At 43.4% G+C, this 15,463-nt stretch overlaps 1 protein-coding gene and 1 long non-coding RNA gene across 2 annotated transcripts; one reads left to right on the forward strand and one right to left on the reverse strand.

The window, feature by feature from the left end:
- Positions 1-4,983: 4,983 nt before the first annotated feature.
- On the reverse strand, positions 4,984-6,570 carry LOC132193560 (uncharacterized). Its single transcript, XR_009441469.1, has 2 exons — positions 6,059-6,570; positions 4,984-5,776 (listed from the first exon to the last, which is right to left on the reverse strand). It is a non-coding gene; the product is annotated as an uncharacterized LOC132193560 (long non-coding RNA).
- A 1,460-nt stretch (positions 6,571-8,030) lies between these two features.
- On the forward strand, positions 8,031-9,748 carry LOC132193559 (uncharacterized). Its single transcript, XM_059614309.1, has 2 exons — positions 8,031-8,542; positions 8,593-9,748. Exons 1-2 carry the CDS (start codon positions 8,335-8,337, stop codon positions 9,054-9,056), a joined length of 672 nt encoding a protein of 223 aa, XP_059470292.1. The 5' UTR covers positions 8,031-8,334; the 3' UTR covers positions 9,057-9,748.
- Positions 9,749-15,463: the final 5,715 nt, after the last annotated feature.

Here is a 15,463-nt window from a genome sequence, read left to right on the forward strand (position 1 = left end):
TACAAAACATTTCAGCTAGAAATATAAATTAAATCGAGATAATAAACAAATTTGAATTTAAGTTCCTTGCTAAAAAATTAACAGTTGATGCTTGAATATAAAGAAAACCCTTTGAATGATATTTTTAAACCGGAAAATGCCTTTTTTTTCTGCGAAATTTCTTCAAGCATAGTCTTGACTAAAAAGTTACTTTAACCAAGAAAACAATTAATTCACGCGCAATTTTCTCCTAACCATATATTAACTCGCCTCAGGCGCCATGCAATTAAACTATACAGTTTCCTTCGCTCAAGGCAACAAAATTATCAACTTCTATTCCTTGTCCGAACCGCAACTACACGGTGCCAAAAGTTTGTTACTATTGCGAGAAGGAACAAAAACTATATTATGTGTAACAATTCCAAGCAAGTGCTTCTTGCAGATGTGAAGCTTAAGTTCTCACATTAGAGGCTGCCCTTTGAACTCCTGCCCCGAAATTAATGGGTCGTTTGAGGCAAAGTTTTTGGCTACCGCTCATTTAGCGCTACTCAATCCGCTGTGCGGCTGCCTTTGGATCAATGCACGAAATAATAGACATAGCTTTTCCCGGCAGAAAAAATAGCCTCGCGATAATTGAAAAAATATTTATCAATTAAGAAACTTTGCAACTTAAAGAATTAAGTGTCGCTCACGGTGCAGTGATGAATTTATTTATTTATTTTTTTTTTTACGAAGTAAAACAAAAAACCCATCGAGAAAACGCCCTTGAATTTTAATTCAATGTGATTAACAAAAATCGTAATGGTGACTAATTTGAGTTTCCCTTTGACGTTGATTAGTTGATGACAAGAGCGCGCCAAGGACCTGCGAGTAAGTATTGATGAGATTCGATCGCCACGCTGCTCGAGTCGGGCCAAATTGGGTACGCACGCATTCAAATTACTTCGAGTGGCAGCGACGTGTAATGAAACTTGCTATTTCTCTCCACTGCGTCGTAAAAGCGACCAAATTGTCAATGTTGCCGAGAGAGCGCCTGTCTGGAGATATTAATTTTACACAAGGGCCCACGTTCGCCGCTTTTCTCTCCGGGTCAGATACACACACGCCAGTTTGCAGTTCCAAAATGAAACCGCTGCTTTTAAACATTTTTTTTTTAAGAGGGCCTCGGTGCGGCGGCGTTTTGTTTTGTGTGTGCATTTCACGGCCACTGCGGGATGTGCGGGAGCACCAGATTAAAAAAATTCCCATTTCATAAAGAAATTTTATTTTAAGCTTTTTCCATTTCCTCATCAACTCTTGCTACTCCGCTGCTCGAACTTTCAAGAGTGCTTTTGCCAGTGCACTCGGCTCAAAGGAGCTCCTTTGTGCACGTCATTATCTGCTGATTTTGTAACTTTAAAGCTACCCTTGGGCCTTGAACTGTACTATATAGATCTTTGCAAGTTTGACGAATTTGCACGTAGACATTCTAATAATTCAGTGCTGGTAAATTGAAAAATTATTTCCACGCGTTCTTCTTGTTTGTTGAAAATGATTCAATTGAACGTAAACCAATCATGACCGATGCTAACTGCGGTGGATAATATTAAAAAACTTCAAACAAGTTGAAAACACTGTGGCTAAGAAAAAAAAACCAAGTCAACCGAGGCTCGCTGCGCGGATAGGGGTCTTTTTGATCTCGAAAGTTTTGGCAAAATTCTTTCTACTGGTGGTGCAATTTCCTTTTTTTTTTTTTTTAATATTTTAACAATTGAATGTAAATAACGTATTGTGAAATGTGGAAAAATAATAACAATAATAATAATATTGAGAGTTTTTTAAAAAAAATTTATTGCTGCAGCAATTGGATGTTTTCAAAATCTATAGTTTAACTTCTATAGCAATGGCCGATCCAACTGTATCAGTAGCACAACTAGCACATCATTAGTTAAACAATTCATCTCTTCATTTTAAATTTTTTTCAAGAAATTATAATATTTTGAGAAATTCCTTTTTGTTTGATTATAAATTAACTGGATTTTCTTTTGTAGTAGTTATATTTGCATTATTTTCGGATTGCGCAGGAAACGTCAAAAACAATTATTCTATCAGATTTCCCAAAAGGTCGAATTTATATTTTTGACGCGGAAAACAGCTGCAGGCGGCCCGTGTGGGTTGGAGAGCAGTGGTTTTGTGTCTTTTGTGTCAGTGATGTGCACACAAACACTGTTCTTATTTTTTGCCGCTATTCTTATTTCAGCTGCCAAAACTGAGCAACGCGAAAGAGTGAAGAGAAACAAAATCCCAATGCAGAATGAATTTGCATAATTTTTGTGATGCCAGAGAGACAAGGCAAAAAACGCAAAATTTCCTGCGAGTTCACAACACACGCTAACAAGGAATCTAGCAGAGGAACGACGTCTCACGCTATCAAATCTCGAGACATGGCACTGCTGCATGTCTCCGGAGAGAGACACTAGGGTGTATTCCCAGATTTCTGTCTGTTTGTATTCCCGTATATATGGAGTTGAATATAAATCTTATACAGTGCGACTCCGGCTGTCTGCCTTGCGCAAATATGAAAAGTTTTAAAATTTGCATAAGTGAGAGTGAAAGTCTGTTTAGTTGCTTTTACTGTTTTAATAAGACTTTTCTGATATACCGACACGCTATTAGCTAATGCGGTTTTGCCATATATTCTGCTAAGATAAATGGAGCAAAAAACGGCTCTAAAAAGTAAAAATGGAGAGCTTTCTTGGTCTTAAAATTTTGTATGAGATATATAAAGTTGAGAGGTTAAATTTTCTTAATAAAAAATGTTTTATCAATAGCATTTGAAACACTGCCAAAGCTGCATATGGTCCAGAGAGTTGATGAAAATTTAACAAAACAAAACTATTCTATCATTTTTCTGGTGACAAAGTTGAATTGGAAAACTGCCAATTACACATTTCAGGGAGTAGTGCAAAGATTCTAAAAATTACAGAATTAATATAATATGCCCAACATTTTTAATTCTCTTTACAATTAATTCAGATTGAATGGAGAAATTTTGAATGTTGTATTAATTTTATGGACTTTCTTCTACAAAACAGTATTTTTTTTCTCCATTTATTTCAAACAAATCAAACAGAAAGTAAAAAAATTTATCAAAAGGAAAAGAAAAGATCAACATATTAATTGAAAATTTAGGATTTAAACTTCATTTAATTTTATAAAAAAAAATCTCAAACAAATTCTCATAATTTTCATATCACCTTGAAAAAGATCAAAATGGGATTTCCTCAAGGATAAAATTCATTAAATAACAATAATTATATTTTATTTAAAAAGTAGGCTTTTTGAAGTTTTTGTCAGACGAAATTTGCAACTAAATTTGTATTCTGGTTATTTGGTTAATTATTCATTAAAATGAATAATTTAAACTTTCCTGCATCCGCCTTGAGTTCTTTCAATGTTCCTGGAAAAATTCCACCTGTTTTCACCCTTCCCGCAGAAGCAAGTTTTAAAGGCAGACTATTATTTCTTAAAAAAAGCATGACGAGAATCGTCCTCATCAACCCCAGGCAGAACAAAACGCATTTTACTACTCTTCGTGTCTGTGCTAGATTAAAACGTTAACTTTTCTCGCCAGCCTCTTTGCTAACACGCCTTTTTATCGCCCATGAAAAGCGGCACGACAGAGCGAGCTGCGTTGAAACAAAAAAGTGTGTAAAGCGATGCAACTGACAGTAGTTGATTTTTTACTGCTTTGGAATTTGTTAAGCATTTGTTAAATTTTTATGTAACGCCGTAAAAGATAAAAATTGCTTAGCATGCAAGTTGCATATTATTAAATAATTCAAATCCTGAAAATCAGCAGAGGGGTCATATAGAAGGACAAAAATCAGCAAAGCCTCATCACAGCAGTGCGCGCATTATTATTACAACCGTAGAAACGCCGCAAAATCCCAGTGGAGAACAAACGGCTCAGTAACTATTTACCTGCGAGTTTGCACCTCTCTGGATTTGCAAATTTAATTAATCGGCGAGTATTTTGCATCCAGTGGTGGTCCAGTGGAGCGCGTATATGGGGAGGGCGGAGGGCGCTTGCGTCCACGTGGGGTGTCTGACGGCAGCGGCGTCGCGGGCCAAGCGCCGTCGGCCTGCACCCTGTCAGTTTGCCTCTGCTCCTTGTGAACCGAGGATACACCTGATCCGAGTGCAGCCTCAGCACCCCCGCCCGCCCGCCAGCCACCACCCCGGACCCAGGGTAGGCCCACGTTTAAATTTCACCGGTGATGTAAATAAGTCTGGTTTTTATTCATTAACTTAAATAAGCGTTGAATATGTCTGCATCATTTTAAGGCTTGCAATTCTGTATTGTGGTCACACAAAAAATCTTCGGTCTGTTTCTTAATTAATTTTGATTTTTGCAAGAGGGTGAATAATGTAGGGTAAAATTAGAAATGCCCAAAAAATGCTTCGTCCAAATTGTTAGGAAATTTCGGCAGAATTGGAATAAAAATGAAATTGTAAATTTTGTCTTTCAATCCTGCCACTGTAGTATTTAAACAAGCTTTTGGTTCTAGACCTAGATCAAGGGGTCCGAAATCCAGAAGAGAAATAATTTCTACTGAACGGAGAGAATTTTGAGCCGGCGCTAAATATATGACATTGTCTTCAGGGAGATGTTAATGAAGGGCCTGTCGTGACATGCGACAGGGACTTTAATTAATAACACTTCTTGAACACTTAAATCTAATTCCCGAGACCAGAGCTGGAGGCGAGCGCCGCCGTAGAATGCAGACTGAATTTATTATTCTTTAATTGATTCCCTTTTTAAGTTAATATCCATTTCTGCCCTTAATGTACTTCATCCCTTAAATCTAGCCCCATGTGACTTCAGACTTATCCTTAAATATCTCAGAAATCCTTTAAATTAATCAGCCAAGCACTCCTTAAATGGCTTGGACTAAAAGCAATTAACTTAAATAACACTTTAGTTTTGACTAGGAATTAAAAGTAAATATTAAATCAATGTGGTTAAAGTTTAAAATAAAGTTTAAGTTTTAATTAAAATAAGCATGGATAAAATACAGTACTGGCCAAAATGAGATTTATAAAAGCTAGCTTGATTGTTCGGAACTTGAGGAAACGATAAAACGGATAATTACCAATGATTTTAGAAATTACACAACGTGGTCGCCATTGACCATTGCTCGGAAAAAGGTGACAAAGGTCTTGTCTGCGGTTCGGGCGTCGCTCGTCTGAGGCTTCGGGGCTCTCAGGTCCCGCTTCCAGGCTCAACTTTGGGTTTGATTGGGCCAAAGGGATGCGCGCGGCGTGGGAAGAAACGCGAGGGCCTGTTTTGGCCACAGCGCGCCGCTTGGTCATCTCAGGTACGGCGTCAGGACGATGCTCGGCGGGAATTTGGAAAATCGCGCACGTGTAGGATTCGGATTGAATTTAATGTTTCCTCATTAAAAGCTAAATTGGCCTTATTTGAATTACTCGCAGAGATACATATATATAATACAATTCATTTATTCTTGGAGTCGACATAATTCGCGGTCGTTCTGGATGTCACCACAGACTGCCTCCCGTTTAGCTTGGACGCGCCCTCGCGTCCTTCAAATGGTACCGGCAGGTGACAGGTGGTGACTGGCGTGTGCGTAGTTGTCGTTCTCTGGTTCTGCAGGTGCTACCTGGCAGGGCGCTCTTGGTGTAGTTCAACTTGTAGATGCGCTCAGCCATGGCAGCAGATGGTGCTCGTGAGGTAATTGGAGTCTGGCCATCTCTGGTACCTCAAAGATACTGTTGCGAAGGAGTTTTGCAACTGTAAATTCAGAGCAGAATGAGTTACATTGTCAATTTATCTTAACCTATTATTTGCTGATTCGTCTGTTTTTTTTCGTAAATTAATTTTCTTGATTTATTCATTTTTGATGTTGTTGTTGTTGTTACATTTGAAGTTTGCACAATTCTAATTTTAACACGGCATAATATATTTACATTTTTATTACATAATTTATGTTTGAATTGCAACTGGAATATATACGGATTAATTGAGATTTACATTACAATACATTTTAAATTTGGAATTAAATTTTGTTGTTACTTGTTGGTGGCGAAATTGTTGTTGTGCAAGCAGGCAGGTCTCATTGAGCGGGGCAGCGGCCAGAGCGGCCACGGCCTGCGGTTGGAGTGAGAGAATTTGTTTGTCGTTGGCATTGTTTGTTACTTCTTGGTTGGTTTGTTTACTTGTCCAGCTGGGCGGCCGGTGCAGTCTCTCAACTTTAACTTTCGGTGTGAGGAGAGGGCAGCACGGTCGCGGTCGGTGGTTGGCTGGAGCTTGAAGCTGGAACTTGCTGGCTGGCGATGTCACGTGGTTTGTGTTTTGCCTGCCATGAGACAACTTGCTCTGCAAAACAATAACAATTGCGCCGGTTTTTGTCCAATTAGGTGAGTATTTCATTTGTCATGTTTTGAAAATTCCATTATTGCATTGATTTTAGCGCTTTTGTCTTGGATGGAGAGTGACGTGGTCACCGTTCGTGCGTCGACTGAACGGATTTGCGGCTTTCGAGTTGGAGACATGGAACTCGGAGCAATTTGGCTGCCAAAATATTTTGCAAGGAGTTTCAACGTTGGATACAATGGTAAGATTGGTAAAACAAAATTTTGATTTTGCGATTCCAGTGCAATATTTTTAAAATTAAATTAGAGAGAAAAAAAAAATACAAATTTCTTTTAAGCGTTTCGAGCGAAAAAGATATTATTTTACATCCTTCCCGATATTGTTCTGCTACCTAAGGGAGGAAAGTTTAATTATTTTATTGTTGTGGCTGCACATTTCCCAATTATCGTAATTCTAATTTTCATTTCAATAAAAATTTCGTTTCACATTTTCTTAAACTAATTCTCGTGGACAAAACAATCTCAGTTTGTCACACACTATTACTAATCATTTTGATACTCAATTTTAATTCAATAACTTTTCAATTAAAATTCTCATTCTTTTGTTCAACTTAATTCTAAACATGTCCTTATAATTTCCTTTTGCAATTTCATAATTTACAATTTGGTTTTAAATTTCTAACTTAAATTAATTCTTCTTTTTCTTTTCAGAACCAGACGAAGGTCTCATCCTTTTTCTTCTCCTGCCGAGGGCGTGTGGTGCGTCTGTCTGGAGCTATTTCTGGTTGGCTCAAGAGGTCTGCAACTGGCACATTGTGAGGTGCAGCTGCATTCGGCAGTGGATTTGCTTGCGGAGCAGCGTTCGGCTGCTGCTCTGTTTTCCTTGGACGACCTCGTCCTCTTCTGGGTGGAGCCTCTGGAGGTTGAGCAACTGGTTGACCCTGGTTTTTGTCTGCTGGCAGCAGACCTTGCTGTGCCTGTGGCTGCTGCTGGTTGTCGACCAAGTCCGGTGGTGGGACTGGATCTGGCACTTGGGGTGCTACTGGAGGTGGACCTTGTGGTCCCGACGCTGGTGCTCGTGCTTCAGGTAAGTTGTTCTGTTGCTCTTGTCCTGTTTTGTTTGTTGTTGCTAATTGATGGTTTCTTGCAGTAGTGGCGGAATCAACTTGGACTGCCACTGGCCTTGTGTCAGCCCTAGTCGATGTTGTGGCTCCTCCGAAGGTGCCACTACTGGTTGATCCATCTTGTGGACAATTTGGAGGTGGAGCTGGACGACCAGAAAATATGAATGGCTCGCCAAGAGCAATCTCTGCAAGGCTGCCTTGTGGACGCAGGTGACTAACGTGCACTGTGACCTCTGTCTTTTCTCTGCCTGCTGGATTGAGAAGTTTTAAGTCGTAAGTGACGTCGCTTCTGCGGCGCAGAACGAGATACGGTCCTCTCCACTTGCAATCTAATTTACTTTTTGCTCCAGGTCGAGTTTCTTTTCGGAACACGAGATCACCTTCGGAGAACACAAGCAAGGGGCCTCCTGAGCTGTAGGACATTTTGTGCTCCTCTGAGCTTTCAAGAGCTGCTGCGTGGGCGTTGACAAGCCGTGCCTGCAGCTGCTGTACCACTTCTTCTGGATCATTGGACGGTTGGAAGCGGACCCCTGCTGGGTAGGTCAAGTCTTCCCAAGGCAAAGCCAAGTCTCTTCCCAACATCAGCATACTCGGAGTGTGGTTTGTTGAGCGATTTGGGCTGGTTCTGAGAGCTAGCAGTGCGAATGGCAAGTTGTCCTCCCAGTCACCTTCTCCATTTAGGCAGAACTGGTTGATGAAATGTCCATAAACTTGGTGGCTTCTTTCCAGAGGAGCATTACCTTGAGGATGGTACGGAGCAGTGAAAATTTGTTTTATTTTTAGCAGTTTTGCAATTGCAGCTATTACGGCAGATGTGAAGTTGGCTCCTCGGTCACTTAGCAGCTCAAGTGGGATGCCATATCTTGAAATTATTTTGTCGACCAGGTGCCAGCCGACAGTGACTGCATCGATGTCATGGACTGCTGCTGCTTCTGGGTACCGTGTGAAGATGTCAACGAAGGTTAAGATGTACCTGTTTCTTTTCCTCGAGAGTGGCAGAGGTCCTTTTACGTCAAAAGCAATTCTCTGCAACCGCCAAACAATGGGTGCTGTTGGTCTAGGTAAATTTGCTGGCATGTTTTTACCTTTTCTTTTTACACATGATTCGCAGAGGATGCAGTGCTCTCTCACTGCTTTGTGCCACCCTGGCCAGTAGAATCTTTTCTTTATGTCATAGAACATTCGGAAGCCTCCTTTGTGCGCGCCAGCTGGCAGGTCATGGCACATGTGGAGGACTCGTTGGACCATTTCTTGGGGCACACACAGCCTTGGGCCCTCTTGGTCTTGGAAGAACAAAAGTCCATCATCGTCCACAAAGTACGGAGAGCTCTCGAGTTCTGGTTTTTGTTTCAGGGTGAACAACACCTTGCTGCAGTGTTCATCAGTTTGCTGGGCCAGTTTGATTGCTGCTCTGTCCCACGTTTTCATCATTTCATCGCCGTTCAGCGTGTCCAGGACGGCGGCTATGATTTCGGTGTCGATCATGACGGCGTCCACCTCGATTCGAGACAGGGCGTCTGCAACAACGTTTTTGCGACCTGGTACCACCTGCACGGTGTAGTCGTACTCGGCTAACTCCATTACCCAGCGAGCAAGGCGTGCTTTGGGCTCTTTTAAGCCGAGCAGCCATCGGAGGCAGCTGTGGTCGGTCTGCAAAGTGAAGTGGCGGCCTTTCAAGTAGATGGAGAACGCTCGGACACCGAAGATACAGGCAAAGCACTCTCTCTCTGTGGTGCTGTAGTTCTGTTCTGCTTTGCTGAGTTTTTGGCTGGCGAACGCAATTGGGTGGCGGCCATCCTCAAAGTCCTGTTCAAGGGCCGCTCCAAGGGCGGTGCCTGAGGCGTCGGTGCTGACGATGAAGGGTCGCGTCATGTCTGGAAGGTGCAGGCAGGGCTCAGTGGCGAGCGCGGCGTTGATGGTGATGAAGGCCTTGTTGCACATGTCCGACCAGACAAAGTCGACGTCTTCTTTGAGCAGCTCCGTGGCCGGGCCAATTTTCTGCGAAAAGCCCTTGATGTAGCGCCTGTAGAAGTTGACCATGCCAATCCAGCTTCGGAGGGCCTTCTTGTCCTGTGGGGTTGGGTAGTTGTTGATGGCCAGGACCTTCTTTGGGTCGGGCCTGGTGCCTTCTCCGGACACAATGTGACCCAGGACTGAAACTTCTTTCAGTGCGAAGAAACATTTTGACGGTTTGAGTTTCAATTTGGCGCTGCGGAGGCGCTCAAAGAGCCATACTAATTTTTCTAATAATTCTATTATGTGTTTTGCTGCAGCGAGGAGGTCGTCCAGGTAGCTGAAAATTCCCTTGGGCTTGTTGCGAGTTACGATGCCCATCACTGAGGAGAAGTCAGACGGACCATTTACCAGGCCAAAACCCATTCTGAGGCACTGGTACTGCGCGCCTAGAGCAGAAAATGCAGTTTTCTCTTTGGAATCTTCATCCATGGGAATTTGCCAGTAGCCGCTGTCGAGATCAAGAGTTGCAAAAATTGAGCAGCCGGCCAGTCCATCGAGGATGTCCTGGACGTGGGGGAGGGGGAACACTCTCTTCTTTGTTACTTTGTTCAGCCCTCGCCAATCAATGCAGGGGCGGTATTTTGTGATTACTCCGTCTGGGCCTTTTCGTGCCACCATTATCATTGGTGCGCTCCAGGGGCTGCTCGCTGGCTCGATGATGCCTTGGCGCAGCATGTCATCAATGGCGGCCTTCATGATGGACCGCATGGACACGGGTACACGGTAAGGGCGGACTTTGACTGGCTCAGCACTTCCAGTGTTAATTTTGTGTTTGAACAGATCGGTGCAACCAAGTGGCTTGTCACCAAAAGCGAAAACGTCGGAGTACTGCAGAATGAGGTCTTGCAGCGGCCCGAGGTGTTCGGAATCAACTCCTGAAAAATTGAATTGGCTGAGGCGCTCTTCATCTGTCAGTGGTTTGCTGACGGGGTTGGGGAGAAAAGTTGGCTCGTGTTTGTCTTCTTCGAGGACTGTGACCCACTCGACTGTTTCAGGGTCGGTGAATTCAACGCCGTCGCGTTCCAGGGCAGTTGTGGAGTCCAGCAGGTCCCATGTCTCGTCAAGCTGGATGAGCGAGACGCCTTCGAGTTGTCCTGCTTTTAGAAGAAAATCATTGTTGTCGGGATTGGTGAGCAGAAAAGTAATTTCCCCATTTTCGCCCACTTTTGTCACCATCGGCAGGGCGGGACAGTTTTCTCCAGGTTGGTCTGTCTGCAAATAAACTTCTGTCCCAGCAGGGAGGCTGGTGACTCCGGTGACTGTGGTGCAACTTGTTTCTGAAATTGTTGTGTCTTCTTTTAGAACAATGCAGTGAATTGCGGGCTGCTGTGGTGCCGGGGCTGCTGGGGCTGTTGGTGGTGGGGCAGTGATTGAGTGAATTTGAACTTCGAACTGGCCGGAGTTGACGTCCAGTGGGACGGCGGCCCACGGGAAGTGGAGGATGTTATTTTTGTGGTCATTTACTGCATGTTGTTGTTGCAGGAAATCCAGCCCGAGGAGGCCTTGGTAGCCAACGCGCTCAACCTCGACAACCACACACGAGTGTGTAATTGATTTGCCCGAAATTTGAAAATTGAATTCTGTGCTTCCTTTGACGTTGAGACCCATGCCATTTGCACAACCAAATTTTATTTGACACGGTTCTATTTTCAGGTCCAGCCTCTTGGCCAGGTCGTACCTCAAGAGTGTGATGGCGCTGCCACTGTCGACCATGAATGGCACTTTGAAGTTTTCTTTCGTGACCCAGAGGATTCGACCGGGGCGAGGCTGGACGGCGTTGACGTCAAGGAAGAGTTTGAGAGCGGCGTCCTCGCCACTCAGCATTGGCCGTTTTTTGGCTGTTGCTGGTTGTTTGCAACACCTGGGGCGCTTGCCTGGCACTCCCTGGACACGTGCCCTTGGGCGCCGCATTTTTGGCAGTGGATGAGAGGGCAGCGAGAGATGGTATGGCCGTATTTTTCACAGTAAGAGCAAAGTTTCTTTGGGCAGCTTCTTGCAAAGTGGCCGCTTTCCTTGCAGTTGTAACATTGTGGGTTGTTTTGCAGATTGCCTCTCTGGAACCGGTTGGTCTGCTGGTTGTTGTTGCCTCGGCCTTGCTGACCTGTGAAATTCACACCTGGATGGCCACCTTGGTGGTAGTGCGGAGCTGGGGTGCAGCACTGGGGTGCGGGCGCGCCTCCTCCGTAGTGGCCTCCGGCAGGCTGGTGCGGAAAGGGGGGGAAGGAATGCTGCTGAGGGTGTGGCATTTGAAGAGGCACAGAAGCGACCTGGGGCTGGAAGGCTGGTTGCATTGGCGCGTGCTGGATGGTCGGCGGAGGCGCCTTTGCAGTGAGGTTCAGGTCCTTGAACTCTTTGATGACTGCGACCAGCTCGCCATGAAGATTGCTTCGATTGCTGCGAAGATGCCTCTCCTGTTTTTCTGCAATTTTCTTCATACCCTCCAGAGTGGTCTCTGAAGAGTAAGTGATGGCCTGCGAAAGCTCGGGCAGAATTCCTTTTTCAAACTGCCGCTTGAGGTCGTCGTCCACTTGGTAAAGCCGCAACTCTTCTGTTTCGTCTTTATGCCTGGGACGAAGGGCCATCATGCGGTCGGCTGCCTCAAGAAGTCGCCTGTAGAACGCATCCACTGATTCTGTTTCTCTTTGTTTCAGTTTGTCGAAGGCGTCTTTGGCGTCCGAGTGAGTGCTGGTGCTCTCGAATTCGGCAGCGAGCCTCTTGCGGAACTCCTCGAGGGTTGGCAGTGTGGACAACTTGTGCTTCATGACATAGCGGTAGACCATGCCCTGTGTGTTGGCGGCTGCGGTGCGCACCAGGTCAGCCTCTGTGATCGATGGGACACGGAGCTGGGCGCGTGACACGCTCTCGATGAAATCTCGCAGGGACACGCAGCCGTCGGCTCCGTACTGAAGAACGCTCATCCCGCTGATGGCTGCGAACTGGGCAGGTAGGAGCAGCCTTTGTAGACTTTGGAGGTCGCTTGTGCCTTGCCCAGTGAGTGGGTCCGTCTGGGACTGTGTCTCCTGGCGCGTTCCGTCGCCTACTGTGGCAGGCTCCGTGACCGCGATTAAATGGAGGGGGTCAAAGTCGATGAGGTTTGCGAAATTCATGTTGCCTCTTGAAGTCAGTTTATACAATTATAAAAAAAAATCCTCAATTTGTGTACAAAAATTTGTTTACAAAATCAAAATGTGCAAAATTCCCTCAAAAATGATTAATTTGCCACAACAATAAAATAAATTGGCACCTCTTACTCAAGCCTTTTGTTTTAAATAAATGTGCTCACCCTAGAGCTTCCCTTAATTTAATTTGACTGCACCCGGACAAACTTTTTACGGAATTGCAGTCCACCGTCACTTTTTGCTTGAATAAAAGTTTCCAATTAAAGATCGGGTACTTATCACTAAGCAGCTCTGTTCTCTAATCCGTGCAACGTCGAGGAAGACGTCGCGGCGCGAATCCTCAGTGGTGAGCGTTCGCGTTGGGCCGTCTCGTTGTTCTCGCACGCTGACTCACTAACGCCGGCTCTGCGCAGTAACCGACGCCGTATGGACGCCCCTGTGACCTATGGCTGTCCCGTGTTCGTTGAAGGGCGGTTGGTACGGTCTGTACGCGCTTCCGGTTGGCTTGGGATGCGGGGACGTTCCTGAGGGTGACTTATTTAAAAATCACCCCACCAGCCTGACACCAAATCTGTCGTGACATGCGACAGGGACTTTAATTAATAACACTTCTTGAACACTTAAATCTAATTCCCGAGACCAGAGCTGGAGGCGAGCGCCGCCGTAGAATGCAGACTGAATTTATTATTCTTTAATTGATTCCCTTTTTAAGTTAATATCCATTTCTGCCCTTAATGTACTTCATCCCTTAAATCTAGCCCCATGTGACTTCAGACTTATCCTTAAATATCTCAGAAATCCTTTAAATTAATCAGCCAAGCACTCCTTAAATGGCTTGGACTAAAAGCAATTAACTTAAATAACACTTTAGTTTTGACTAGGAATTAAAAGTAAATATTAAATCAATGTGGTTAAAGTTTAAAATAAAGTTTAAGTTTTAATTAAAATAAGCATGGATAAAATACAGTACTGGCCAAAATGAGATTTATAAAAGCTAGCTTGATTGTTCGGAACTTGAGGAAACGATAAAACGGATAATTACCAATGATTTTAGAAATTACACAACGTGGTCGCCATTGACCATTGCTCGGAAAAAGGTGACAAAGGTCTTGTCTGCGGTTCGGGCGTCGCTCGTCTGAGGCTTCGGGGCTCTCAGGTCCCGCTTCCAGGCTCAACTTTGGGTTTGATTGGGCCAAAGGGATGCGCGCGGCGTGGGAAGAAACGCGAGGGCCTGTTTTGGCCACAGCGCGCCGCTTGGTCATCTCAGGTACGGCGTCAGGACGATGCTCGGCGGGAATTTGGAAAATCGCGCACGTGTAGGATTCGGATTGAATTTAATGTTTCCTCATTAAAAGCTAAATTGGCCTTATTTGAATTACTCGCAGAGATACATATATATAATACAATTCATTTATTCTTGGAGTCGACATAATTCGCGGTCGTTCTGGATGTCACCACAGGGCCGTGAATTAGTTAATAAGCTTAAGGCTGCGTTTGTTGTGGGGCGCATCTTTTGTGTTATTAACAATTTGGAAGGAAGGATGTGCGGGGCGCAAACTGCTTTTGTGGGGTGGGTTATGCAACAACAATGCGACGATTTGAGCTAATTCGAGCTTAATACAAAGTAGTGGGTGGTGCAGGGAATAATTTACACCACGATGAACCTTGGACGCGCGCGTTTGTCGTGCGTACATGCATGTGAACACAAAAAGGATTAAAACTTGCTGAGGGTTAACGCAGGACGAGCAAATTGCAATGGGAAGCTGGAGTGAAGAGTAATTGGATTCCAGGACTTTTCATTAATGCATTTAAGTTTAGCGCAGAATCGGATTACTTTTTGGGGTGAAAGGGATTTTTTAGAATTATATTAAAGGAATTAAAGTGAGGAAATATTTTTTATGAAAAATATGAGAAAAATCGCACCCAAAAGTAGAGGGAGCTTTCTTTTTCTAAGTACTTTTATATTTGTTTTTTTTTTCTAGCAAAAAAAAGTTCAATTATAAAACTCGCGGCGTAAATACATAATGCATAAAAAGACAGAAATCATTTCACTTTTTCCTAATTCCTAATTGATCCATTTTTCTCTTCAAAGTAAGGAAAAATATTGAGGGCGATCTAAAAGCCTAACCAAACCCAGGCTAACTAACTTAGTAGGATTAAAAAACCTGAGCCAGGTTGAATCACCCTTAATATTAACTTATTGCTATTGCATCAAGTACATAATATAGGTATCAAGTTTTCCTTGGCATTTCCCTCTTTGAATTGCTTTTTGTGGAGTTAATTGTTTAACTCCTCCCTATTGATTCATTCATTTCTTCAATACAAATTTATCAACAAAAAACAAGATTTCTCTTTCTGTATAACTACAGCATTTTCTGCTCGTTTCCAGTATTTTCTTCCATTTCTTTATTATGTCACTACTTGACAGATTGTACATTTTGACTGTCAAAAAGAAAATGCCAAAATTGAACAAGCTTCTCTTTCCTGGCGGCTTTTCTTGATTAGAAGAAAGCAACATGTCAAAAATATTTATATTTTGAACAAGCATTAATAATTTAGTTTTTATTTAGCATAAATAAATGAAATATCTAGACACAAAAGGTCATATTTACTGTTTGAAATTTTTAATCAGAGTTCACAGAATATTGATAAAATAAAAAAATTTCATTTTTTTTTGACACTTTTTCAGAGGGAAAATAACGAAATCTGGAAGAGTGAATGAAAAGGACCTTTTTTTCATTCAGGGGTCAAAGTCGGTCGTTATTTCTCTTTGCACCTGTCGTAATAATCTACAGTGGATGATCCATCGGCATGAAGATAAAAAGCAGCACCGACATGCTCAAATGC

This window comes from Neocloeon triangulifer, unplaced genomic scaffold, assembly GCF_031216515.1.
Source record: "Neocloeon triangulifer isolate White Clay Creek 2 clone unplaced genomic scaffold, ASM3121651v1 ptg000004l, whole genome shotgun sequence".
Lineage (NCBI taxonomy): Eukaryota > Metazoa > Arthropoda > Insecta > Ephemeroptera > Baetidae > Neocloeon > Neocloeon triangulifer.

Bases quoted from the DNA above. Each gene is read 5' to 3' on its own strand.
- LOC132193559 (XM_059614309.1), top strand. From the start codon at position 8,335: ATGCCATATCTTGAAATTATTTTGTCGACCAGGTGCCAGCCGACAGTG. The intron at 8,543-8,592 runs GTAAATTTGCTG...CATGATTCGCAG, and splicing joins AATGGGTGCTGTTGGTCTAG to AGGATGCAGTGCTCTCTCAC.